This window comes from Anguilla anguilla, chromosome 12 (assembly GCF_013347855.1).
Source record: "Anguilla anguilla isolate fAngAng1 chromosome 12, fAngAng1.pri, whole genome shotgun sequence".
In the NCBI taxonomy this organism is placed as follows: Eukaryota; Metazoa; Chordata; class Actinopteri; order Anguilliformes; family Anguillidae; genus Anguilla; species Anguilla anguilla.
The window spans coordinates 26,672,686-26,698,061 of NC_049212.1; the positions used below are offsets into that span (position 1 = coordinate 26,672,686).

Genomic DNA, 25,376 nt, shown 5'->3' on the forward strand with positions numbered 1-25,376 from the left:
CCATATTCACATTCCAGGGCTTTTATTGAGATAGATCATCTAGTGATTTCATTTTCATTACTGTGATGCACTGGCAAAATAGATGGACAGGTAAAATCACTGTGGCCTCAACTGTTGAAAGTGTACTGATCACTGAAACATGGCCATGTGTGGAAAATGATTTCAAAAGACTAAGAAAGTGGAAATCAGGCAAATTTGCATTTTATTAAACAAAAAAATAAAAAGGTTTATTTTATTCATTTATTTAAACCAAAAGAGGAAAGGGATTAAGATATGTAGTGCTTACTGCTTATAATAGCCTTACTGCATAATACAGCATATAAAAATGCATATTTTTCGTAACTCATTAGGCTGCTGTAGCAGGTCAAGATTTAGCCCTTTTCCTCATGATTATATGCATCATCAAATAAATGATGAGATTAGAAAGTGGCTCCACTGCTTTTAAACATATTTAACCACACTACATCATACCAGTCAATTAAACCTCTGTCACAGTAACTGAGAGTAACAGTGCATTTTAAGCGTCACAATAAAACTTTTCCATTTCCGTTTTTTTATCAATCATCACAAAATGTGACGTTTATGGAAGCAGAATGGCAATCTCAAGCAGGCGTCTGGTTAAAAAAGCTGTGTGCATTGGTCTATGTATTCTCAGCAGACACAGTAATTACAGTCTGCATATAGGTGCTATATGATTCATGCAGTGGTCACCTGGCTCTACCCTCCACTAGAACCTGTAAGATAAGCACAGAGGCTGAAGGAGACACAGAAACAGCTCTAATTTTCACTTTCTGCCTGCAAGTGAGTGTTGTCTCCATTCTCTGTCCCTGTTACAGCACTGCATGACTGCAGATTGTAATTAAGGAATCACTGGGTCTAGTCAGTGATTATACTGGATTACATGGTGTTCAGACCACTCCCACCATACTGACTACTGGACAGTCAAAGGTTAACATGTGTAATTAATAGATGTACAGGTAAGAGGGCAAAATTAAGTGCAGAAACGGATAAATGTTGTGGAGATTCATATACAATGGTGGTTGATGTGGTTTCTTGCCAAGTTTTCTGTTTGCTTCATACTCTCCATATTCTCCTTTGAATGTGTATGTATCCACTGTAATGTGTCTGTTAGATTTCCTGCCCCTCTGGAGCGGAGCTACAGTACATTAACCCAGAGTCGGGTCTCCTCTGTTTCTGTGTCTCCCTTGCTGAGAGCTGAGACACACAGTCCACACCAACACACTCTGGATCATGAGCCATACCCCACTGATAAATGGGCCTCACTCAAGCGAACAAGATCCTTCATAAGAGTCAAACGGCATGTGAAAAGCAACACTCCCTTATCTACAACCACAACATTTCCTGTTCAGTTACAGGTCTGCAGTTCTTAGCCTGCAGTTCTTCTCACCAGGTTGACTTTCATTTAAAGACCACAGTAAACATGTCAACGAGTCTCACCGCAGACTCAAAAGGGTAAGCAGGGTAAAATGCATAAACATTTGTGTAGTTACATTTTACTGCGTTTCAGAATCAGTAGCCAGTACGTCAAGAAAAGAGAATCATGTGAATCAGAGATCAGTGATTTTTGCTTTCATGCTGAGAACACGTGCAGCTCTCCACGCTGAAGTGAGTGTCACGGCTGAAAAAATCCCCACAAGGCACCTGTTTCCACTTCTCCATGATGCTGTCTGGTCATTGCATTTCTAATCTGGTTAAGCCCTTATTGCAAATAGGTGAAATCTGAAGGTAATACATTGCACATGCCAATAATAGTCAGAAAATGAAAAGTATGCACGCAGTTCTATTATATTTACAGCTCTTAATCTCAGTCTGTACATGTATAGAATAGTGAGGAGTCTTGGGTATTGAAGTTAGCCAGCTAGTATACTGTAAAAAAATGTCAGCCAGCACAAAACCCTCAAAATCATATTTTGTTTTTGAAGTAAATCCCTTCAACCTTCTTACTCATTTTGTTGGTTAACAGTTGCTTTTTGTGTAAAAATGTTGTGAAAAGACAAGACCAAGACTTCAAACAAGAACTCACATGCTGGTTATAACCTAATGCCGGTTATGTCTCTTTTATAATTCAAAGATTATTTACAGTGCTGTGAAAAAGTATGTGGCCCTTTCCTGATTTCCTCATAATTGCATTTTTGTCACACTGAATGGCTTAAGATCTTCAGACAAAAGTAATATTACATAAAGGGAAATTAAGTAAACACAATTTATGTTATTAAAAAGTTATCAAACACCCATATCACCCATGTGAAAAAGTGATTGTCCTCTTAATTACTCCATCAGCCGATTAAAGAAATTAAATTGAACAGAGCCAAGCTTCACTATCTGACATATGGTCAAATAGTTTCCAAATACAAATTAATGGTATTCACATCATCCATCATGACAGACTGTTTAGAACAAAAGAGCGTCAGTCTCACAGACAAACTTATAATTAGAAAAGCAGCGAGTATCTTCCCATGTGTTCTCATCAGGTACAGTAACTACACAGTCTGCATCTTTTATTTTTCCCTGGGTTTTGTTCTCTGTCCAGTAATGGTCATCCGGTTCTCCACTCCTCCAGAATCTGTAAGAGAAGCAGAGACACTCAATGACTACAATGACTCCTTCACATTCTCTATCTATGGCTGCCTGTGTTGACAGCACTTCATGACACTGAAGACTGTGACGGTCCGGGTAGGGGGGACCCAAACGCAGAGGGAAAAAAAACACAAACTCAAAAGGGAAAATTAACAAAGACTTTACTAACACAAGGTGAACAAACAAGGAACAGACAAGGCCACAATGGGCTAAAACACAAACTCAAAAAATAATCTAATGAAACAGAAAACAGGAACTCAAAAACACAGACAGGGCAGAACACGGGAAGGCAGAGCACAAGGGAAGGTCAAAAACACAAGTCAGGAACAAAATACAGGCAGGTGAAACACAAACTCAAAAAATAATCTAATGAAACAGAAAACAACAGGAACTCAAAAACACAGGCGGGGCAGAACACGGGAAGGCAGAGCACAAGGGAACAAGCAGGTACATACAGTTTGCAACATTGGAAACAAGCACATAAAAGAAACACCAGAAAATACATATGGGTCAGGAACAAAACACAAACGGGTAACAAACGCAGGCAGGTACAATGGGTCTCAACAAACGCTAGTCGGGAACAAACACAAGAAGGCAGGTACGTGAAAGTCGGGAAACAAACACAAGAAGGCAGGTACGTGAAAGTCGGGAAACAAACACAAGAAGGCAGGTACGTGAAAGTCGGGAAACAAACACAAGAAGGCAGGTACGTGAAAGTCGGGAAACAAACGCAAGAAGGCAGGTACGTGAAAGTCGGGAAACAAACACAAGAAGGCAGGTACGTGAAAGTCGGGAAACAAACACAAGAAGGCAGGTACGTGAAAGTCGGGAAACAAACACAAGGCAGGTACGTGAAAGTCGGGAAACAAACACAAGAAACATTACATTACATTACATTATAGATTCTTAGCAGACGCTCTTATCCAGAGCGACTTACAACAAGTGCATTACAAAACTCAGAGACAAGCGCTTTACAACATTCCTGCAAGAGAGCTACAATAGGTATAACTTTGCAAAAAGTGTGAATTGTACCCCTTTTTTTTTTTTTTTTTTTTTTTTAAATATATATAAATTCCCACCCCCCACCCACCTAGTTGTAGATGAACCTAGTTACATGAAAATAACATGACGCGTGGTTACTCAGTTGAGGTTTAATGGATGTTAGAGGGTAGTGGGGGGTGATGAGGTGAGATGTAGCTTGAAGAGGTGAGTCTTCAGTCTACGTTTGAAGACGGCCAGGGTCTCTGCTGTTCTGACTTGCACAGGAAGATCATTCCACCACCGTGGGGCTAGAACAGACAGGAGGCGTGACCGGGTGCTGGTGCGAGCCGGGGCAGGGACCAGGCGACATGTGGCAGCAGAACGGAGAGGTCTAGCTGGGGTGTAGGGTCTGATGAGTTGACGTAGATAGGGAGGGGCTGACCCCCTGGCTGCTTTGAAGGCAAGCACTAATGTTTTAAATTTGATGCGAGCCATCACGGGGAGCCAGTGGAGGGTGGTGAGCAGGGGGGTAACGTGGGAATGTCTGGGGAGGTTGAAGACCAGACGCGCTGCTGCGTTCTGGATGAGTTGCAGGGGTCTGATAGATGATGCTGGGAGGCCAGCAAGCAGGGAGTTACAGTAGTCCAGGCGGGACAGGACCACTGCCTGGACGAGGAGTTGGGTCGAGTAAGTTGTGAGGAAGGGGCGGATCCTCCGGATGTTATACAGGAAGAACCTGCATGAACGTGCACGAGCACGAGCACGAGCACGAGCACCCGAGTCAAGGGAACAGAGAACTTTAATAGACAGGGGTAACAAGACACAGGTGAACTCAAAAAACAATCAAACCAGAAGGAGGGGATAAGACACAGGTAGGAACAATGATGGGATAACGAGACAATTGAAACAATCATACAATTAACAGGAGGGGAGCAGGACACAAAACAGAAGTGCCGCCATCTGGCGGCCCAACAAGGGAAACACAGACAGAAACACAGGATCATGACAGTACCCCCCCCCCAAGGGACGGCTCCTGACGTCCCAGGAGGCCGACCCGGGGAGGGAGTCAACAGAGGGTGGGGCTGGAGACCGGATTCAGGACTGGACAAGACAAGAACAGGGACAGAACACAGGAACAAGACTCTGGACCGGACTCTGACGGGGGAACAGGACTCAGACAGGAACAGGGACTGGACACAGAACTGGGGCAGGAACAGGACAGGAACGGGACAGGACAAGACTCGGGGCAGGAACAGGACAGGAACGGGACAGGACAAGACTCGGGGCTGGACTGGACAGGACAGGAACAAGACAAGAACAAGACTCGGGGCTGGAGGGGAACTCGGGGCTGGACGGGAACTCGGGGCTGGAAACAGGACTCAGGGCAGAAACAGGACTGGACACAGGACTCAGGGCAGAAACAGGACTGGACAGGAACAGGACGGGACTCGGGACTGGAACGGGATGCAGGACTCGGGACTGGACTCGGACGGGGGAACAGGACTCGGGACTGGACTCGGACGGGGAAACAGGAGGACGGGGGAAAACAGAACACAGGAAAACTTGGGACAAAACTCAGGAACTAGGAAAACAGGGCGACACGGGGAGACTCAGGGCTGGGCAGGAACCGGGCGACACGGGGAGACTCAGGGCTGGGCAGGACCCGGGCGACACGAGGAGACTCAGGGCTGGGCAGGACCCGGGCGACACGGGGAGATTCAGGGCTCGCACTCGGGCGACACGGGGGAAACTCAGGGCCCGCACATCTGGCGACTCGGGGGAAACTCAGGGCCCGCACATCGAGCGACTCGGGGGAAACTCAGGGCCCGCACATCGGGCGACTCGGGGGAAACTCAGGGCCCGCACATCGGGCGACTCGGGGGAAACTCAGGACCCGCACATCGGGCGACTCGGGGGAAAATCAGGGCCCGCACTCGGGCGACAGGGGGACTCAGGAAACCAGGGGGAACTCAGGAAACCAGGGGAGACTTGGACAGGGGCAAGGCAGACATACAGGACTGGACTGGGGCGAGGTGGACACAGGACAGCAACGAGACGGGGCACGACAACACTGGACTGGGTTGGACAAGACTGAGGGGGAAACAGACTGCCAGATACTGGCACAATAGGGAGACCTAAAAAGACAGACACAGGGACAAGCAGGCGGGGAGGAACACGGCGACACCGATGGACACACAAAGGGACAGGCAGACAGGGAAGGCAAGGGGGGAACCCAACAACTGACATAGGGACTGACACACAGGCAAACAAGACAAAACACACGCGGACTGGCACACAGACAGACAGGCAGACAGGCGGGCAAACACGTTAGCCGATGGGCTGACGGCCTGGGGGGCAGACAAACAGGTCAACAAACTGGCTGACACACATACGGGTAGACTAACAGACAAACAGGCGGGCAGACAATTAGACAGGGGGGCCGGGGAACACACGGACACACGGTTGGGAGGACAGACACCAAAGGGAGAATGGACACCAGGGGGAGCGACGAGACCGGGGGAGGGACGACCACTGGGGGGAGCGACGAGACCGGGGGAGGGACGACCACTGGGGGGAGCGACGAGACCGGGGGAGGGACGACCACTGGGGGAAGGACGGACACCGGGGGAGGGACGACCACTGGGGGGAGCGACGAAACCAGGGGAAGCACGAACGCCAGGGGAAGCACGAACGCCAGGGGAAGCACGAACGCCAGGGGGCAAGGTGTGGACACTAGGGGGAGCGAGAACACTAGGGAAAGAACGGACACTGGGGGGCGCGAGAACACTAGGGGGAGCATGAACGCTAGGGGGAGAACGAACGCCAGGGGGACCACAAACGCCAGGGGGAGCACGAACGCTAGGGGGCAAGGCAGGTGGCTTAGCCTGCGGGGCGGCCAGAGCAGTCTGCGGCAGCCCCTGCGGGACAACAGAAGGGACCGTTGTCCTCTCCGGGGCTCTGGACGGCTCTGGAGGCCTCTCCGGAGCTCTGGACGGCTCCGGAGGCCCCCCCGGGACTCGAGGCAGCTGCGGAGGCCCCCCTGGGGCTTGAGGCGGCTCCGGAGGCCCCCCCGGGGCTCGAGGCACAAGTAAAGCCCGAAACTTGGGTGTAGCAGGCGGCCTCCGCGGAAGGGTCAGAGCAGGCGGGACCTCCGGGGCTGGAGGCGGCTCTGGGGGCCTCTCCGGGGCTGGAGGCGGCTCTGGGGGCCTCTCCGGGGCTGGAGGCGGCTCTGGGGGCCTCTCCGGGGCTCGAGGCGGATCTGGGAGCCTCTCCGGGGCTCGAGGCAGATCTGGGAGCCTCTCCGGGGCTCGAGGCGGATCTGGGAGCCTCTCCGGGGCTCGAGGCGGATCTGGGAGCCTCTCCGGGGCTCGAGGCGGATCTAGGAGCCTCTCCGGGGCTCGAGGCGGATCTGGGAGCCTCTCCGGGGCTCCAGGTGGCTCTGGGGGCCCCTCCGGGACTTGGGGCAGAGCAGGCCGTGAAGGCCCCTCCGGGACTTGAGGCAGAGCAGGCCGTGAAGGCCGCTCCGGGACTTGAGGCAGAGCAGGCCGTGAAGGCCGCTCCGGGACTTGAGGCAGAGCAGGCCGTGAAGACCGCTCCGGGACTTGAGGCAGAGCAGGCCGTGAAGGCCGCTCCGGGACTAGAGGCAGAGCAGGCCGTGAAGGCCGCTCCGGGACTGGAGGCAGAGCAGGCCGTGAAGGCCGCTCCGGGACTTGAGGCAGAGCAGGCCGTGAAGGCCGCTCCGGGACTTGAGGCAGAGCAGGCCGTGAAGGCCGCCCCGGGACTTGAGGCAGAGCAGGCCGTGAAGGCCGCCCCGGGACTTGAGGCAGAGCAGGCCGTGAAGGCCGCCCCGGGACTTGAGGCAGAGCAGGCCGTGAAGGCCGCTCCGGGACTTGAGGCAGAGCAGGCCGTGAAGGCCCCTCCGGGACTTGGAGCAGAGCAGGCCGTGAAGGCCCTTCCTGGACTTGGGGTGAAGCAGGCCGAGGGCCCTGCCGACTGGGCTGGGCAGGGGACAGGAACACAGACCACAGCCGTAGGGAACCAGGCTGGGCAGCTGGACGGGGCCGGCGGGACCCCCGCGGGCCGGGCCCTGGAAAGATCGCCAGTCGAGTCCCTTCGAATGACGCAGGGCCGGGAACCGCTGGCTGGGCAGCTGGAGGTCTGGCCGACCGGGAGGCAGCCCGACCACGGCGCCTCCGTGACCGCCCACCCCGGGCACTGGGAAGCTCAAGGGCGAGAGTCCTCCGGGTCACTCCACCACCCCGGTGGCATGATAAACAAACACAAACAACGAACAACAAAAAAAAAAAAAAAAAAAAAAAAACACCTCTGCTGGGTCCCACACTGGCTGGTTCCTTCTGTGACGGTCCGGGTAGGGGGGACCCAAACGCAGAGGGAAAAAAAACACAAACTCAAAAGGGAAAATTAACAAAGACTTTACTAACACAAGGTGAACAAACAAGGAACAGACAAGGCCACAATGGGCTAAAACACAAACTCAAAAAATAATCTAATGAAACAGAAAACAGGAACTCAAAAACACAGACAGGGCAGAACACGGGAAGGCAGAGCACAAGGGAAGGTCAAAAACACAAGTCAGGAACAAAATACAGGCAGGTGAAACACAAACTCAAAAAATAATCTAATGAAACAGAAAACAACAGGAACTCAAAAACACAGGCGGGGCAGAACACGGGAAGGCAGAGCACAAGGGAACAAGCAGGTACATACAGTTTGCAACATTGGAAACAAACACATAAAAGAAACACCAGAAAATACATATGGGTCAGGAACAAAACACAAACGGGTAACAAACGCAGGCAGGTACAATGGGTCTCAACAAACGCTAGTCGGGAACAAACACAAGAAGGCAGGTACGTGAAAGTCGGGAAACAAACACAAGAAGGCAGGTACGTGAAAGTCGGGAAACAAACACAAGGCAGGTACGTGAAAGTCGGGAAACAAACACAAGAAGGCAGGTACGTGAAAGTCGGGAAACAAACACAAGGCAGGTACGTGAAAGTCGGGAAACAAACACAAGAAGGCAGGTACGTGAAAGTCGGGAAACAAACACAAGAAGGCAGGTACGTGAAAGTCGGGAAACAAACACAAGAAGGCAGGTACGTGAAAGTCGGGAAACAAACACAAGAAACCAGCACCCGAGTCAAGGGAACAGAGAACTTAAATAGACAGGGGTAACAAGACACAGGTGAACTCAAAAAACAATCAAACCAGAAGGAGGGGATAAGACACAGGTGGGAACAATGATGGGATAACGAGACAATTGAAACAATCATACAATTAACAGGAGGGGAGCAGGACACAAAACAGAAGTGCCGCCATCTGGCGGCCCAACAAGGGAAACACAGACAGAAACACAGGACCATGACAGAAGACTATGATTATAATTATGATTTCTATTATTGTTTTGTTGTTATGTTTGGAGAATAATATTACAATTGTTTTCCATTGTCTGATATTTAAAAAATACTCTTTGGCAAAATGTGATACTGAGAGACTTGTAAATAGCATTTCTATATTTCTTTTTTAGGAATTTTGTGACCCTGCAATAGACTGGTGAACTGTCCAGGGTGTATTTCTTCCTCTCAGCCAATGCATGTTGGGATTGACACCAGCCCATTCTGTGACCCTGACCAGGAATAAGCGGGTATATATAATGGATTCATGGATGGATAAATTTTGTGCATTTTGCTAGGACTTGGACTTGATCCTATTAGGTAGTCACTCTGATTCTGTCAGAACTCACAAAATCTAGGAGAGTAATGCATGTGGAAATGGATGATATAGAAAGATGTCAATTATCACAAAATAGTCATTCATATATAGCTACAAAAGCCTACCCTTTTTGCAGCAAGGTTATGCCTGCCCAGAGCCAGGTACCCTCCGTTTCTGAGTCACTCAGGCCAATCCAGTATGGGTGCTCTCTTGTGCGGTTGGTGACGAACTCCTGAACATAGACACAGAATGACTCTCACTGCTCACTCTGCTAACAGACACTGAGGTACTGAGCAATAGCATGAGCCACATCACACTGATAAATGAACTTCACTGAAGGCTTATGGAGAATGTAGATGAGCTCTAATGAAAAAAGAGAAAACCATCTGCCATTTTCTCAAGGCATGTTTCTACTGTTCTGAATACGACATAATATCTTTACCCACTTTTCCACAGTCAAGCTCAGGTCCAGCCAAAAGCCTGAGAGAGTGTGTACATAATGCCTCCTGGCAGACTGCTGGACCATTTCCTTCAGAGGAGCCAACATCACTCTATAACTGGCCCAAACAAAGCTCCTCTTTGGAGTTAACGTCATGGTCCCATTGAAAGATTAGCAGTAACGTCCGTATTTTGAAGATACCTGTGATAGCTCTCTCCAAAACCTTAACATTGTCCACCGCCCTCAACCCGACTAGCCTATAGCAGTTTGCAGGGCTAGAATCACAGGCCTGAGGCATGAGAAAGAAGCAATGCAAACATAATGCCACTGGCATGCAGCAGGTTAGCCTATTGGTATTAGTAATCTTTCAACCGACTATTTTTCTCATTTTTAGTTAGTGATAATAGTATTCTGATTTGTTCTTTAAAGGCATACTATGCAGGATTTTTTAGCCTTGCTGTGGTCTTGTGTTTACAATCAAAGAAGTCTCCTCCTCCGTTTTCAACTCCACACACTTACCCTGAGTACCAAACTTCATTCATCTAGCTACCTAACATAGCTAGCTGGATAGCTAGAGTTAACATTACAGGTTCAATAGAAAACAAGCCAACTCCACATCACTTTTCATTCCCTTGGCAAAGTTCAGCTGACGCCACCAAGTAAAAGCAATTCCAAGGCTAACTCTAGTTCTTGAATGAGCCCTGTCAGCTTGTCTTTTTGCTTCACCTGGGCTTCACCTCCACCATTGAGGTAGCTGCTAGCTAACAAAAAACACTCCTCTGAAATATGATCCCAAACCACAGGCTCTGTAGGTACACATGCACCCCCCCCCCCCCTCACAAAAAGAACACCATGCACAGAAACATCCCAGACTTATTTTAGAATAACAAATACAGGTAAAGCTACACTAATTTGGTTAAAGTGCATACAGATAGAGATTGCAGGTGCATCATAGATATGCCTCTGTATGCTTATTTTATCATGCCTTTAACAGAACTTTGACAATTTAAAGAATTTTAATGAAATTTCTCTATAGAGGTTTTCAAATTATTTTGTCTTTTAGGACCAGATATTGTGGTTAATTGTGCTTAAATAATTTCACGTACATTCTTTCCGTGAAATTGGGTTTCTCCCATCTATTTTATAATTTATCATGAAATGTCGATAAATGCTGTGTTTTTTGCAAACTATGGGCCTCATTCACCCATATCTTCCAACATTTTTTCTTAAATCTGTTCTTGAGAAAGGTCCTAAGAACCGTCAGATTCATGACGTGTTCTTAAACGGCAGAATTGTTCACACCCTTGTTCTTATAATGATGAATCCCATCGTCTTCGTAAGTTGAAAGCGCGTGCCAGTTGTTCCTAATTAGCATAGGTAAACGCCCTGCCAATCCCCATAAAAGGGCATGAGACTGCAGGGCCGTGTGCACACACAGAAATTGAAAAGAAAAGTTGAGAGAGAAGTCAAGAAAGCCCAAACGAAAATCTAAAGACGGTGGAGCAGCGGACTCCAAACGTAAGAATAACTTCAGTAGTTCTGAAGTGGAGGTACTGCTGCAGGAAGTGAACAGCAAACGACTTGTCATATTTAGTAGCGTCAGTAGTGGATATAAAATAACACACAAAAAAAAGATGCATGGGATGCTATTACTCGTTCAGTGAACGCTGCATCCGACAAAGCGCTTTTCGTCACATTAATACCGCTAATTAAATCAACAGGCAGTAAACTGCATTGGAAAAATTAGCTGTTTCAACCCGTCTCTGCACAAAACACTGCACAAAAAATGTATTACCAGTCATTTCGATGTCACCCCCCTTTGATGGTGTCACCCGGTGCGGTCTGCACCCCCTTAGTGACGCCTTAAAAAATATTATAAATGATAAAAATATTATTATAACTTAAATCCTAAAGTATTGTCAGAATCTTCGTGAAAACTGCGTAAGTGGGTTTTAAGAAGAAAATTCTTCTTAAGAATGGTTGGTGAATGAGGCCCTATGTGTATTGCAGCTTAGAAAACTGAAATTGACTAAATGTTTCTGTGAATTTGGTGGGGCCCTACATACACCCAATACTTGGCCTTGATTGGGGGGTTCTCAAGTGTTTTTCTGGTTTAGGGATTTTTTATCTACTATGTTTTCATACTGTGTTTTGTATAAGGGATTTTTCATATATTTAATATATATTTATTTATTTATTTTTAATACATAATACTTTGTTGGTAAAAGGCTTAAAACATACAGGACTGCTCATTCACCTGACCTTCATTTTTGGGATTGATGAATTTGTCTTGGTTGTTTGGAGCCAGGGTATATTTTTGATTTAAGGCAACACAAACTTGACATGTTTTTTGTTATTGTTTTTGTTTTGTTTTTTACAATGCCGTGTATACAGTGTGATAAATACTATAATATTAAGCAACTAGTTTTGGTTCTGTCTCACTCAGTCAGTCAGTCAGTCACTCACTCATTCGCTCATAGAGTATCTTACCTGCTCCCCTTTACTCTCTATAATCACCAGGCCAGCACCCTGTTTACTGCAGTCACTGTGACTGTCAAGCCATGTCTTCCTCTCAGTAGAGAAGTAGTAACACTTGGAGTAGAACTGTTCCCAGCCCTGTGGACAGGGTTTATACACTGTCTCTGCACAGGAAGAACAGGCATCAGACTCTGTCAATAACAGATTGTACAACGAACAAGATCTTCTGAAACAATAAATCACATAAATAAGCAAATAGGCAACATCATAATCTATCTCACATCTCTCTCTTTCAATAGATGATTTTAAAAGAAGGAAACCACTGACACATTTCTTCCTTTTTAAAAAATTATATTCAAGATAATAAACCTCACCTTTTGAAGTGGAGTGGCAGTATTGACTCAGATATGTGTACTTTTTCTCTAACAATGCTAATGAAGCTGTGTTATTTTTCTTCCTCTCTCCTTCAATCCCTCTGCTGTGATTGGCTCTGAGCTTCTCCAGTTCTCTCTCCATCTCTGACCACTCCATAGACACATACTTTAGGACCTTCAGGTCTTGCGAGTGAAGGAAAACACATTATTATATTACTAGTCTACCAAATTATTTGCAGACAATCAGAACAAACATATTTTATTTTTACCATTATAAATTGTACACTGTGGACAAGTTGACATTTTAGTTGACTACTCAGTTGTGTAACAAAGTTTTCATGTCGGTTGGAATGGCCTGTTCTCTATACATGGTGATCATTCTTTTTTAAAACGATTTTCATTCAGGAGAAATCTATCTTAGATAACCTTGCCTTCCTTGTCACTACAATGACAACCAATGCTTGGACAGGAGGAACTTCCAGAAACATCATAAACAAACTGTTCTTCAATTTCCCCAACCAGAATGATACAGTATCCATCCATCCATCCATCCATCCATTATCTATGCCCGCTTATCCTGAGCGTGGGGATACAGTATGTATATATTATATATGTTAACATTTCCCTTTAAGTTTGAATGCAATCTTAAAATAGGCCAGTCCTTGTCATAAATGAGTCTAACTCCCCTTCCCTTGCCTCCTACACTTTCACTTGGCATCACCCAATCAGGGCAAACATCCTCAAGCCATGCTGGGCAAGGTATTTAAGTTGGCCACAGGAAAAAGTTGTGCTATGTTGCGGCTCGTTTCAGAGCCTTGAAGAAGAAGATTTTTTTTCTCTTTTTATTTTGGTGGTTGTGCATTTCACTGGTTTCTTTTCATCCTGTGGCACTTAAACTTGAAGTGGGTGACACTTTGCCAAGTTCTGGCTTATCCGTCTCTCTCTCTCTCTCTCTCTCTCTCTCTCTCTCTCTCTCTCTCTCTATTCTGTTTTTCAAAAGTTAATTGTTTAATGTTTTGTATAATGGCTTCCATTTTGTAATTTAGAAGTAGTGAGCCTGCATTCAATAAAGAATGTATGATTTCAATTAATTAATCTAATTTACTGATTCATATTGAATTCAATTATTTAATCTTAAAACCTAGTATAGAGCTTGATTTATCTTGTTGGTTGATTCCACTAGCGTACCGTTGACTGACCTATCAATGAATTTGGCGATTTAATTGATAATTCTCATTTAAAATAATAATTAATAAATTAAAGCACATAAAATGTCGCAATATCACTTGTGTTCAGTATTCAGAGTGCTGAACATTTTAACAAGGGCATTGACTGTTGGAACCGCTGGATTCAGAAAATAAAGATATTTTAAGTTAATCTTTGCTTGTCCCACACAGTACAGGCCAAAAGTATTAGGCCACCTGTTTTTTTTTTTGTTTCGTTTTTTTAAAACGTAGTATAAACTTTTTTGGCCAATTTCAGCAGACCAGTTGCCATTTCACTGTAGTCAAGGGAAGTGGTTTCTCTCTAGTTTCATTAAAATCTTCCTGTACTTGTGCTGTTTAATGTCAGTTTCTCCTGCTAGACAACACAAGATGTGTCTACTGCTGCTGCATCTTGATGTTCCTGGTCTTCTCCTCATAACATTACTGTCCATCTGCAGGAACCTTCTGAGGGTGCACTAACTACTGCACCTGGAAATCTTAAGCTTCTTTGCAATTTCTCACTCGAAATGACCTTTTTGCTGCAATATTTACATGGCCCTTCAGATCTAAGCCTAACTCCTTCTTCTTTGCCATATTTCTTGCAATGTTAGTGCCTATTTCATTTGCACTACGGGCTAAAGGTATTAAGCTGCTGTAAAGGGGGTTTTCAAAAACTTAAGATAGATAAGAATTTATTCAATTTAATTATTTCTTCACTTTCTACCTACTCCTCCATCTCCCACTTTGCAAAATGATTAGATAGATGCCCAACAATTAATCTGATTGTAATTAAAGCCAGAGAAGGTATTGTCTAAGATTACTTTTAATTAAGTCATCTTTTTTGTGTTATTGTAGGCAGAAATTGAAAATAGAAGTTGGTACCTTGCTTTGTTACTCAATAAATGAGCATATATTAACTGAATTTCTCTCTATCAAAAGCTTGTTTTAAGCTACAGGTGGTCCACTGCCTTAATTACTTTAATATTGTAATATAATTATTATGATCAAATATATAAACTACAAAAATTATTTATACAAGTAGTTATTCTAACACAGTTTGTAATATTTAATCTATACCCACTCAGACACATTGGTTATAAAGCAGATTGACAGTTTAAATAGCAAATAAAAAGTTCAAATGATTACTTTAAAATCACAGTTCAGCTATATTTGCAATAAAGACATACACACAGGCAGTGTGTGTACTTACAGAGGACACACAGGACTAATGTGGCAGCCAATAAGAGAGCACACAGCAGCCCCAGACACACTGCAGCCCGTCTGTAGGGGTGTGAGCTTTGTCCACTCTTCTCTGTGGTCACTGTAAACAGTTAAATTGTTATCATCATGACCTGAACACACAGGGATGCAGACAGATTGTCTGTGGGGTTTTCATGCATCATACGGCTAGCCCCTCCTGTTAAGGCACTGTTTCAGTGCATAGGGAGGCCCCTTGGTCTGATATCAAATTTGGACCATGCCAGTGGTGACTGTGACTGGCAGCTTTACAGGATGATGCAGCTTAATGTTGCCAGCGATGGGAGAGTTTCACTCAACTGGGATGGCAGCACTTATCATGCAGCAGCGGCCCCCACTGATTGATCGAGTGCTGACACATGACCGGTCTTTCTCTGTCTGTGTGAGCCTGACTTGCAAATTGCGGTGTGATTAGAAGCAGCATCTGAATGTTTGTTTTTCTTTAATATAAATGTATCAATCATTTGACCTGTTGAATCCCTTTGGCACAGACACATAAGAATAAACAAACCATTGTGTGTGTGTGTGTGTGTGTGTGTGTTTGGCTAAACTGGTTATGTTATGTTGTTAGAAGAGGAATGAGAAAATTTGAGATTTTGTTTCTGTATAACATCAGTTTCACCAAACTGTACTTATTATACTTAGAAAAATAGAATAAAAATAGAATAGACTGTGGGGCTCCTGTGTTGCTCATCCTGTTAAGGCAGCGTTTCCCAACATTTTTCCTTCTGCGGCACACTTTCCAAATTTACAGAATCTCATGGCACACCACTCTCACAAGCATAAAAAATAAACACCCTGCAGCGTCAGAAGTGACGTGCCAACAGTAGGCCTAAATGTTCTTTTGGGGTTTTAATTAAGCGATGTGCATTTTAATGACATTTATTTTGGCTTTTGTGAATGGGATTTATTCATTTAAGTTTTTTTTTAATTAATTTGAACATTAAAATTTGAAGATGAATACAATTGTGCATTCCAAATCAGAAGACAAAGTGGGAAAGCACATAAATAAATAAATAAATAAATAAATAAATATACTGTAAAATAGAATAGTTACTGTCTATGGCTTCAAAATATGTCAAATTAATTTTGTCTCTTTGACTTCAAAGACACATAAACATATCCCCAACTAACACTAAACATTTCAAGAACACTGGGGAGACTCCGCATAGATTTCTTCACTGGAACTAAGGGGCCTAACCCAAACCATGAAAAACAGCCCTAGACCGAGGGGTGTCCAGATAGTTTTGGTCATGTAGTAGATCATTATACATCTATAATTCTGAAGAAATCTAAGGGTAGGCAACATTTACTCAAACCTTCTGAGATATAAGATATACTTTTATTGAACCCCGTGGGGTAATTTGTCCTCTGTATTTGACCCATCCTAGTTACTTGGGAGCAGTGGGCAGCCACAGTGCAGCGCCCGGGGACCAACTCCACTTCTGAGGCCAGTTCCTTGGTCATGGGCAACTGCAGGAGCGCACCTAATATGCATGTCTTCGAGTGTGGGAGGAAACCAGAGTACCCGGAGTAAACCCACGTGAACACGGGGAGAACATGCAAACTCCACGCAGAGAGGATCCGGTCGGACCCAGATTCGATCCCGGAACCTACTTCTTGCGAAGCAACAGTGTTAACCACTATGCCACCGTGCCCACCCAAGTACTGAATCAGTTAGTTGTTTCAAGTGAAAGGTTTAGGCAACCAACACAGTAAAAACATATTTAAAAATAGCATATTCATTATTTACATTCCATAGTATCTCATGTTGACCAGCAACATAACTTCCACATGCATACTTATTCACTAAAAGAGAGAAAGATATATAGAACAAAGGAGAGATTGCAATAACTTGATAGAACATACAACATTAACACTAACTTAAAAAAACTGCACAATTAAACCAATATTGGTGTATACAGTTAATCAGCTAGTTTGGCCAGGATACTTTATGTCAACAAAAACCTGTTCTATATGCTCCACCCCTGGTAAAGAAAAGTTTACTGCTCTTTTTCATATTTTCATCTTTCTATTTCCTATTGGGTGAGTGTTAATGTGGTCCTCAGGATATAATTAGAAAGGGGAAGTATAGAACTGAAAGAGATCTTTCGAGAAGGCTGGGGAGTAGTTTTGTCATTTATCTTTATTCAGAGCTTTTCTTTTTCAGTGTAGCCAGTTAGGACACCGATGAGCTGAGAAGAAAAGACTTGAGAAGTTTGACAACTGAAGTGAAGGAGTGGACTTGCAGGACATGGGGAATGGAGATATCTGCATGTAAAAGGACCAAGACAAGATGTGTAGGTCGCAGGGCAAAGATTCAAATGTTCTCTCTGAAGATCTACTCCTGTGACTTGTTCACTGTATAAACTGCCTTTGTGAAAATGTTCCAGATGCTGCTTTTCATTTTATGCTGACAGCAGTATACTGTTTTGATTGCTCCCTGAATAAGGCTCTTGAGAAACTGCAACATGCTCTTAACCTGGTGCAGGCTCAGTTTTTCCACCTGAAACTTGTTCTGAATGCTGAAAAAGCCATGCTTATGGTTTTCTAGAATAGTATTGTAAGTACACATCATTAAACCAAATTATTATCGCTTTACAAGGCCAATCTATTGAGCCTGTAACTAGCTATACTTAGGGTTCTTCCTTGACGATCAGCTCTCTTTTAACTATCACTTACAACATCCGGTTAAGAAACACAAGTTGAAGTTGGGTTTTTACTTTAGAAATAAATCGAGTGTCTCTTTAAATGTACATTCGTCAAAGCTACCTTATTGCCAGTTTGTTATTATGGTGATCTATGTTACATGAACGCACATACCTATCGTTGTCACATGATAAGACACTGTATATCATGGAGCCCTCAGATTTATCACAAGAAAAAGGCTAACTCATTATTGCTCACTGTACTCGGTGCTTGGTGGGCCAGCTCTTTCTATGCATTAACCATCAACTTAGCCACTGGTATGTTTTTATTTAAGACAATTTTGGGAATTCTCCCCAGCTGCCTTTCTTGTTATTTGACCCAGAATTATGATGCATACCAGTCAGGATCACATGATACTTTGATAATGAAAGTTCCTACTGCCCGTACTGAGCTACGTAAAAAGGCTTTTAAGTTCTCTGCACTATCTGCTTGGAATAGTTTACAGAGGGAGGTTAGGCTCACAGAACTGGTTACTCTTGGAGAATTTAAGTCAGTTATAAAAAGCATAAAACTTCATGCAGTTGCTCACTATGTTTTTGAACTTAATCTATATTGTATTACTGATTTTATGTAATTTATTTGTGTGATTGGGTTTCTATGCATGTTGCCATAAGGGCGTTGCTGTGAAAGAGCATACATGCTCAGTCAACTTATACTTGACTTAACTCAGTCAATTTATACTCAAGTCTGTATAAATAAAGATTAAATAAATAAAATAGTAAGAATTAACAGCCAGCCAAGTCAGGCAGAGGAGTGAAGCTATGTATATATTGGGGCAAACAGCCATATGTTTGGGGGGAGAGTGGTAAAGTCAAGCTATGCTAACAGATAACAGCAGATTATTGGTTCAAATTAAGAAACACTAGGTGGTTCACCAGATTCAAGTTTCTAAAATGGTTACTTGATGTCAAGAAAACTGTACACTTTGCAGTTTAAAATAGATATGACAACTGAGTCAATGGAAAATTAAGACCAACAGTCACAGACAACCAGAAAGAATGCGATATAAACAGCCTTTCACAGTTTTTTTTTTTTTTAATTTCTGAATATTTGTGTCTTCAATTGGCTAATATAAACGGCGATGCTCAACATTTGTGATTGTGCATACTCTGGCCCAGTACCACTACAAGTCATGAAAAAGATTTATCTCCTGGAGGTAGCACCATCAACCCCCAGGTAAAACCACAGCCAATTTTTTGCAACTTACATGCCCACCCCACGTCCAAGCTTCCGGATGAGTGTCACCATTTATATGAGCTATTTATCTTAATCCATTAATTAAATTACAATTAAAATCCATGAGCCTACTTCTCTTTTAAAATATCAAATAAGTCTAAATACAAAACGGGCAGACTGCCACACGTAACTTAATCATTTAGTGCTCCACACAAACTACCCAAGAATAATAACCCTTAACCCCTTTACACAAACAAGCATTTTCTAATGGTCTCTTGACATTCATATGTAACAGAATATATTCTAACATAAAAATTGTCTACTCCAACATTTACCTTCCCATTGCATCTTACAATGATGCACATTGCAATAATTGATATGTTTTAATGTTTCTCCAAACTAAGGTAACCTATGTTAACACAAGGTCTTCTGGCAAGAGTGAGCTGATAGGTACAATCTGAGAGCTGGGAGTTGGGATGAGAGAGCTACGAGGTGGGAGCTCCATGCTCGGATCAGCAAACTGGGAGCTGGGAGCTGGGAGCTGGGCTCTAGGTGCAAGCTCAGAGCTACGAGCTCGCTGCTCACATTTGAGGATTGAACTTTAATGCAATAATTTTCGGATTCTATTTTGTTTTCCCTTTGTGCTACTGAGGTAAAAAAAAAAAAGCATTTAAAAGCAACAATGTTGTTTTGATTATGCTGCTCTTTAATACACTGTGCAGATGTTATTACCTTTGTGCTGAGCTCCTGGGCTGTTGAGTGAGGTCTGGCCCAGTGTGCTGTACACATCTTGGTATGGAGAGGCCAGGTCAGTGTATATACCCTCAGAATCTTTGGAGACTGTAGATGCTGCCATTTCTGACAACTGCTGCTAGTGCTCCGTCCAGTATTTCTATATATTTTGTGTCACTGTGGTCTGTGGTACTTGAGCAGAAAATAAACTCGCATTGAGAGATGAGGAAGCTGATCAGGGCTTGACAACAACCGCCACCCCCCAAATGTGGGTAGAATTCAGCAATGGAGAAGGTGAGCTCAACCAAAATCAAACAGCCGAACACGGATTGTACATACAAATGTGTGTAGGCTATAGCTGTACTCATTGCAGCTTCAAAGTGTTTGTTTAATGACACTCCACACCAGCAGAGAGTGATTCAAGTTCTCCAGTTCTGATCGGGAAACGGAGAGCTGACAATGGTTGCAGCAGCAAACACAGAAAACAGCAATGGTTCAGTAAAGGAGCATGACCTTTATGGAAATGAAAACAATACAAAAGTTGGAAAAAAAGGAAACCTAGTTCTAAAGGGATTGTGATTACAGCTGGTCTAATTAATAGTTTTACACAGATTTACAGTCACAATATGAGAGCACTAATTACAATTTTCCAGTTTTTCATATTTTCAAATACAATCATGAGACATGATGAAATCACGCATAAATTTGAATGATCTTTTCTGAGATTGATTTCCATCTTGTTGATCCTGTGATAACACAATTAAAATGCTTTTCTCCTGCTCCAGATGTGACACATGATATAGCACAGAAAGCTATGCTACAGATCCAGGGCCAGGATTGAGTAGCAGCTGAGCATGTACAGGAAGCCGAATTACCGGCTTTGTGATCACCAATAAACAACAAATAAAACAGCATCATCAGAATGACAGCGTATTTCTTAGAAAACAGATTATTTCTAAGAATAAAAAAAGATGTGATCTAATAATAATGAGGACCTTCTATCATTTGCTTTGTGTTTGCATTTTTTTATGGTTTGCACCCTTCTTGAATTTCTGTCTTCCATTGCTTCACATGTTTCATGTTAATTTTTTATCATACGCAGGTTTTTTCCACCTTTTTTATACTCAGCCACTGGGTGGTGGTGTTACTTTTCAGTTCATGAGTACAAAAGAAAAAATGACAGAAATGGTAAAAATGATGAACAAAATTGCATTTCCTCCTTTCTAAACTTTAACACTACATGCATAAATAATATACTTTCACAAAAAAAAAATATTAACAATATTTTAAACTCAAATGAATAACATTACTCATTAGTGTGCACCTGACATAACTAGGAGAACAAAGTTAACGTAGCATTTACACACACTCTTAGCTTGTGGACTTGCTTCTGCGATACAGCCAGATTGTGATTAAGGTAACACAGGGAACCACATAAGGTTAAATTCAACATTACTCCTTACATCAATTGCAACAAGGACTATAATTTTTCTTCACCGACACAATTTGGTGTGTTTAGCAAATACTAAAACTAACTCCCCAAACTGAGTTCGTGAAGAAAATAGTAATGTTTACATTTACTTGTAAGTCAGAGTTAAGGATAAATGTTAATTGAATTTGAGCCATGGTGTCACATACCACTTCTTTACTTGTGGGTACATGTGGTTTATGGCTTTAGGACACAGCCTCTGTTTGGAGAGCCTTCGTGAGATACTGAGTAAATAGGAACTAAAAGCTCTTCCTATTAGCCGATACTTTCACACAATGAACACAAGACATCAACTTTTGTAGCAAAGTGACAGCTGTTCTCATTTTCAGTATAAAGGTAAAGTATCACAACCACATAACGAGGACCATTTTAAATATACGTTTATATATAAACGTATATAATTTTTTTATACTTACAGTACCAATAATGTGATAGCTTGAATACACTCTACATGTACAATCATTTCAATGCATTTAATAAAGCTTAGTCTCACAAACATTTCTAGTTAAAATAGCAGTATGTATATTCCCTACATTCCGAACAGGAACAGTAACCTAAGGTCTGCGTATTGGTCCTGCGTTTGATGGTCAAACCTGACATGGTCAACTGGCTCTCACAAGGTAAAATAACCAAAAACATACAATGACAAAAATGGTTTAGGGGAGCAGAGCATCAGTCTCACAGATCCAATTTAGGTAATTAGAACAGTAATAAGCATCCCATCCATTCATCTTAGTGGCAATCATGGCACAATCAGACCCACTTTGATTAGCTGGCTCTCCATTCCCCCAGAATCTGAAAAGGAAGCAAAGACTGAGACACAGAAGCTCTACTTCTCTGCAGTTTTCTACAGAGCTACAGTGACTCCTTCTCATTCTCTGTCTATTGCCGTCAGTGATACAGAGAGTTCAGACAGCGTAATTATATATCTTGTTGGAAGATAATTCTAGATTAACTGTACTCATTAAATTATCCTCATCATACAAACAGAACAATATTAAAGATAAAAGGGGTGAACGTACACATATTCACTATCATAACCAGAAATATGTCCAGTTACATATTTCACTGCAGTAACACAAACCTTAGACTGGCTACCATCAGAGGAACATTCATATTTCTGATCTGCCAAGATGTTGTTTCAAATAATACAGGATTGTGTCTGTCTATAATTTTATAATTTTAATTTTGATTTTTGTGTAAGAATTCTTACCCTTTCTGCAGAGGGGTTCCATCCACCCAGAGCCAGTTACCCTTAAATTCTGAGCGACTCAGTCCAATCCAGGTATTGTATTTTGCTATGTTGGTGATGAACCGCTGAAAACAGACACAGAATGACCCTCACTGCTCTCTCTGTGGATGTAGACACTGAGAGACAAACTGACCACACTGACACTGTCTGGATCTGTGAGATACTGAGCTACAGCATGAGCCACACCCCACTGATATATGCGATTCACTCATAGTGTTAATATTGAACATTAGATTGTAAGAATCAACACAAGATGAGAAACATAATTACAGTGGCTACTTATGAATATATGTTACCAGATTTATCTCCATCCACTCACTCACCGTCTCATTCATTAATTCTTTCACAGAGCCTTACCTGTTCCTCTCTATAATCACGAGGACAACTCCCCTTTTAATACAGTCACTGCGACTGTCCATCCAGTTCTTCTTCTCATTAGAGAAGTAGTAACACTTGGAAGAGAACTGCTCCCAGCCCTGTGGACAGGGTTCACACACTCTGCCTGTACAGGAGGAACAGGCAGCAGACTCTGAGAATTACATTTTCGTATATAATAGTGTAAATGTAAATTCTTTTCTGCAGATGCACAACAGAGTAGCACTCACTCTGTGAACTGGAGGGACAGTACTGCTCCAAAAAGGGGAGTTTCTTAAATATTGCATTGTACTTACTCTGTTGCTGGACCTTCTCTTCATTCATGGTGCTGCAACTGCTTCTGAGCTCCTTCAGTTCTCTCTCCAACATTGAACAGTTCTCTGATTGATTTGTATTTAATACACAAGGAGAAGGACACTTCTTAGAAAAGAATTATCAAAAAAATTACAATTTATCAGGATGACACAGACCACTGTGCTAAATTGTGGAAACAGAAGCTCAAAGCCATAGGCTGACCTCATCATTTAAGTCTGTGAACTGTGAATGAAGAAATATAGGAAACTAGGGAAAAAAAATTAAAAGTTGAGTGAAATTAAAATTTGTGTTGTTAAATCAAATTAATTTACACAGTGTTAGAGAATTATGAACAATTTTTTTGTTTATTTGGGCTCTGTAAGAATATTGCAGTATATATTTAACAGTATATATGAATGAATAAATATCTATATACAGATGGGTGACAAATTATATTTTAAATTTTTTTTAAATATATACATTTTTTATGTAAATTATAGAATCAACACTACAATAAAGATCAATCATGCAACAACAAAAAATGCATTTCAGGATGAAGTGTTTGCTTCTTGTCCAAATTAAATGTGTCTCAATTACATTGTCAAACTGTGTTTTGGTAAGCATGTTGAGTGGTATTTGAAAAAAATAATGACCAAAAGTGATCAAGGCATCAACATCACATATTAGCTCTTATGTCGCAACTTATTTATTACTTATAAATATTCATTTTTCTTAAAATAGAATACACATCAACAGCTGGGTGAAAATAGAGGGTACTGGCCAAAAGCAATATCCTGCATATGTGAACCTCACTATATGGAGTTCATTTGTAAAATGACAGAACAGATTTGTTTCTTACTTTAAAATGACAGTTTACTAGGATCACAGGAGGAACAGGCAACAGACTCTGAGAATTACCTTTTCATATGTAATAGTGTAAATGTAAATGCTTTTCTGCAGATGCACAACAGAGTAGCACCACTCACTCTGTGAACTGGAGGCACAGTACTGCTCCAAAAAGGCGAGTTTCTTAAATATTTCATTGTACTTACTCTGTTGGTGGACCTTCTCTTCATTCATGGTGCTGCAATTGCGTCTGAGCTCCTTCAGTTCTCTCTCCAACATTGAATAGTTCCCTGATAGACTGGTATCTAATACACAAAGGGAAATGCATTCTTTAGGAAATAAAAGTATTGATTAAGGACATTTACCGAAATTCACCACAGTTCAGTATGATACAGACCACTGTACTAATATTTGGAAACAAAAGCTCAAAGCCACATCATTTTTTAGGTTTGTGACCTGTGAATGAAGAAATTTAGGCAAACTATGAAAAAAGTATTTTAAAATGTTGAGTGAAATTTTAATTGTGTTGTAAAATCAATGTATTACTTTTATTACTTTACACAATGTTGGAGAATTATGAATAACCATTTTTTATTTGGGCTCTGTAAAACTATTTTAGTATATATGTGAATGAAAAAAAATATGTCTCAATTACATTGTCAAACTGTGTTTTGGTAAGAATGTTGAATGGTTTTTGAAAAAAATAATGACCAGCAATGATCAAGGCATCAACATCACATATTAGCTCTTATGTAGTAACTTATTTATTATTTGTAAATGTATAATTATTATTTTTTTTAATAGAATGTGCATAAACAGCTGGATGAAAATGAAAGGGATTGGCCAGAAGCAATACCCTGAATCCCACTATATGATATTAATTTGTAAAATGGCAAAACCGATCCGTTTTTTACTTTTAAATGACAGTAAAGAGACGCAGACAGTTACTCACAGAGGACACACAGGACTAATGTGGCAGCCAGTAAGAGAGCACACAGCAGCCCCAGACACACTGCAGCCCGTCTGTAGGGATGTGAGCTTTGCCCACTGTGCCCTGTGGTCAAGAAAACAAACCAGTTAAGCAGAATGTCAATTTGATATTTTATATTGTTCTTGTTGCTAGTTTTCTTTTTTTTCAATCCAAACATAATGCAGTAAATTAAAGCTTTACAACAGCAAATAAAAATCCACTACTACAAACAAAACTACCAAATACAGGAGGCCTGCACTCATAACTGAATATAAGAGTGTGGGCCTACTCCATTTCTATCTCAATTTTATGTGACTATTTGTGGTGAAAAAACTATCACCTCTTCAGAAGAAAAGCAAGTGTGTGGGATGTAAGCCTCTGCCCATTGGGGGTCAGATAAGGTTCTGTTCTAATATATTGTTTCTGTGTGTGTGTGTGTGTGTGTGTGTGTGCGCGCACGCGTGTGTG

At 42.4% G+C, this 25,376-nt stretch overlaps 3 protein-coding genes across 5 annotated transcripts in view; all 3 read right to left on the minus strand.

The window, feature by feature from the left end:
• LOC118209567 (CD209 antigen-like) overlaps positions 1-25,376 on the minus strand; it is a 91,804-nt gene that overhangs the window by 7,451 nt on the left and 58,977 nt on the right. Inside the window, exons 1-2 of one of the 3 annotated variants that reach the window (XM_035385004.1) lie at positions 19,683-19,826; positions 15,019-15,129 (exon numbers count right to left, since the gene is read on the minus strand). In XM_035385004.1, coding sequence (XP_035240895.1) covers positions 15,019-15,129; positions 19,683-19,806 — 235 coding nt within the window. In that variant the 5' untranslated portion in view covers positions 19,807-19,826. Of the gene's footprint in view, positions 1-15,018; positions 15,130-19,682; positions 19,827-25,376 lie in introns of those variants that run through there. The other 2 variants (XM_035385003.1, XM_035385006.1) reach the window with 2 other exon arrangements.
• LOC118209571 (C-type lectin domain family 4 member E-like) lies at positions 384-13,054 on the minus strand. Its single transcript, XM_035385011.1, has 4 exons — positions 12,604-13,054; positions 12,242-12,393; positions 9,438-9,544; positions 384-2,584 (listed from the first exon to the last, which is right to left on the minus strand). The coding sequence occupies exons 1-4, from the start codon at positions 12,758-12,760 to the stop codon at positions 2,413-2,415; spliced, it is 588 nt and encodes a 195-aa protein (XP_035240902.1). The 5' UTR covers positions 12,761-13,054; the 3' UTR covers positions 384-2,412.
• LOC118209565 overlaps positions 20,177-25,376 on the minus strand; it is a 107,441-nt gene continuing 102,241 nt past the window's right edge. Inside the window, exons 25-26 of the mRNA XM_035385001.1 lie at positions 22,385-22,488; positions 20,177-21,966 (exon numbers count right to left, since the gene is read on the minus strand). Coding sequence (XP_035240892.1) covers positions 21,828-21,966; positions 22,385-22,488 — 243 coding nt within the window. The 3' untranslated portion in view covers positions 20,177-21,827. The remainder of the gene's footprint in view (positions 21,967-22,384; positions 22,489-25,376) is intronic.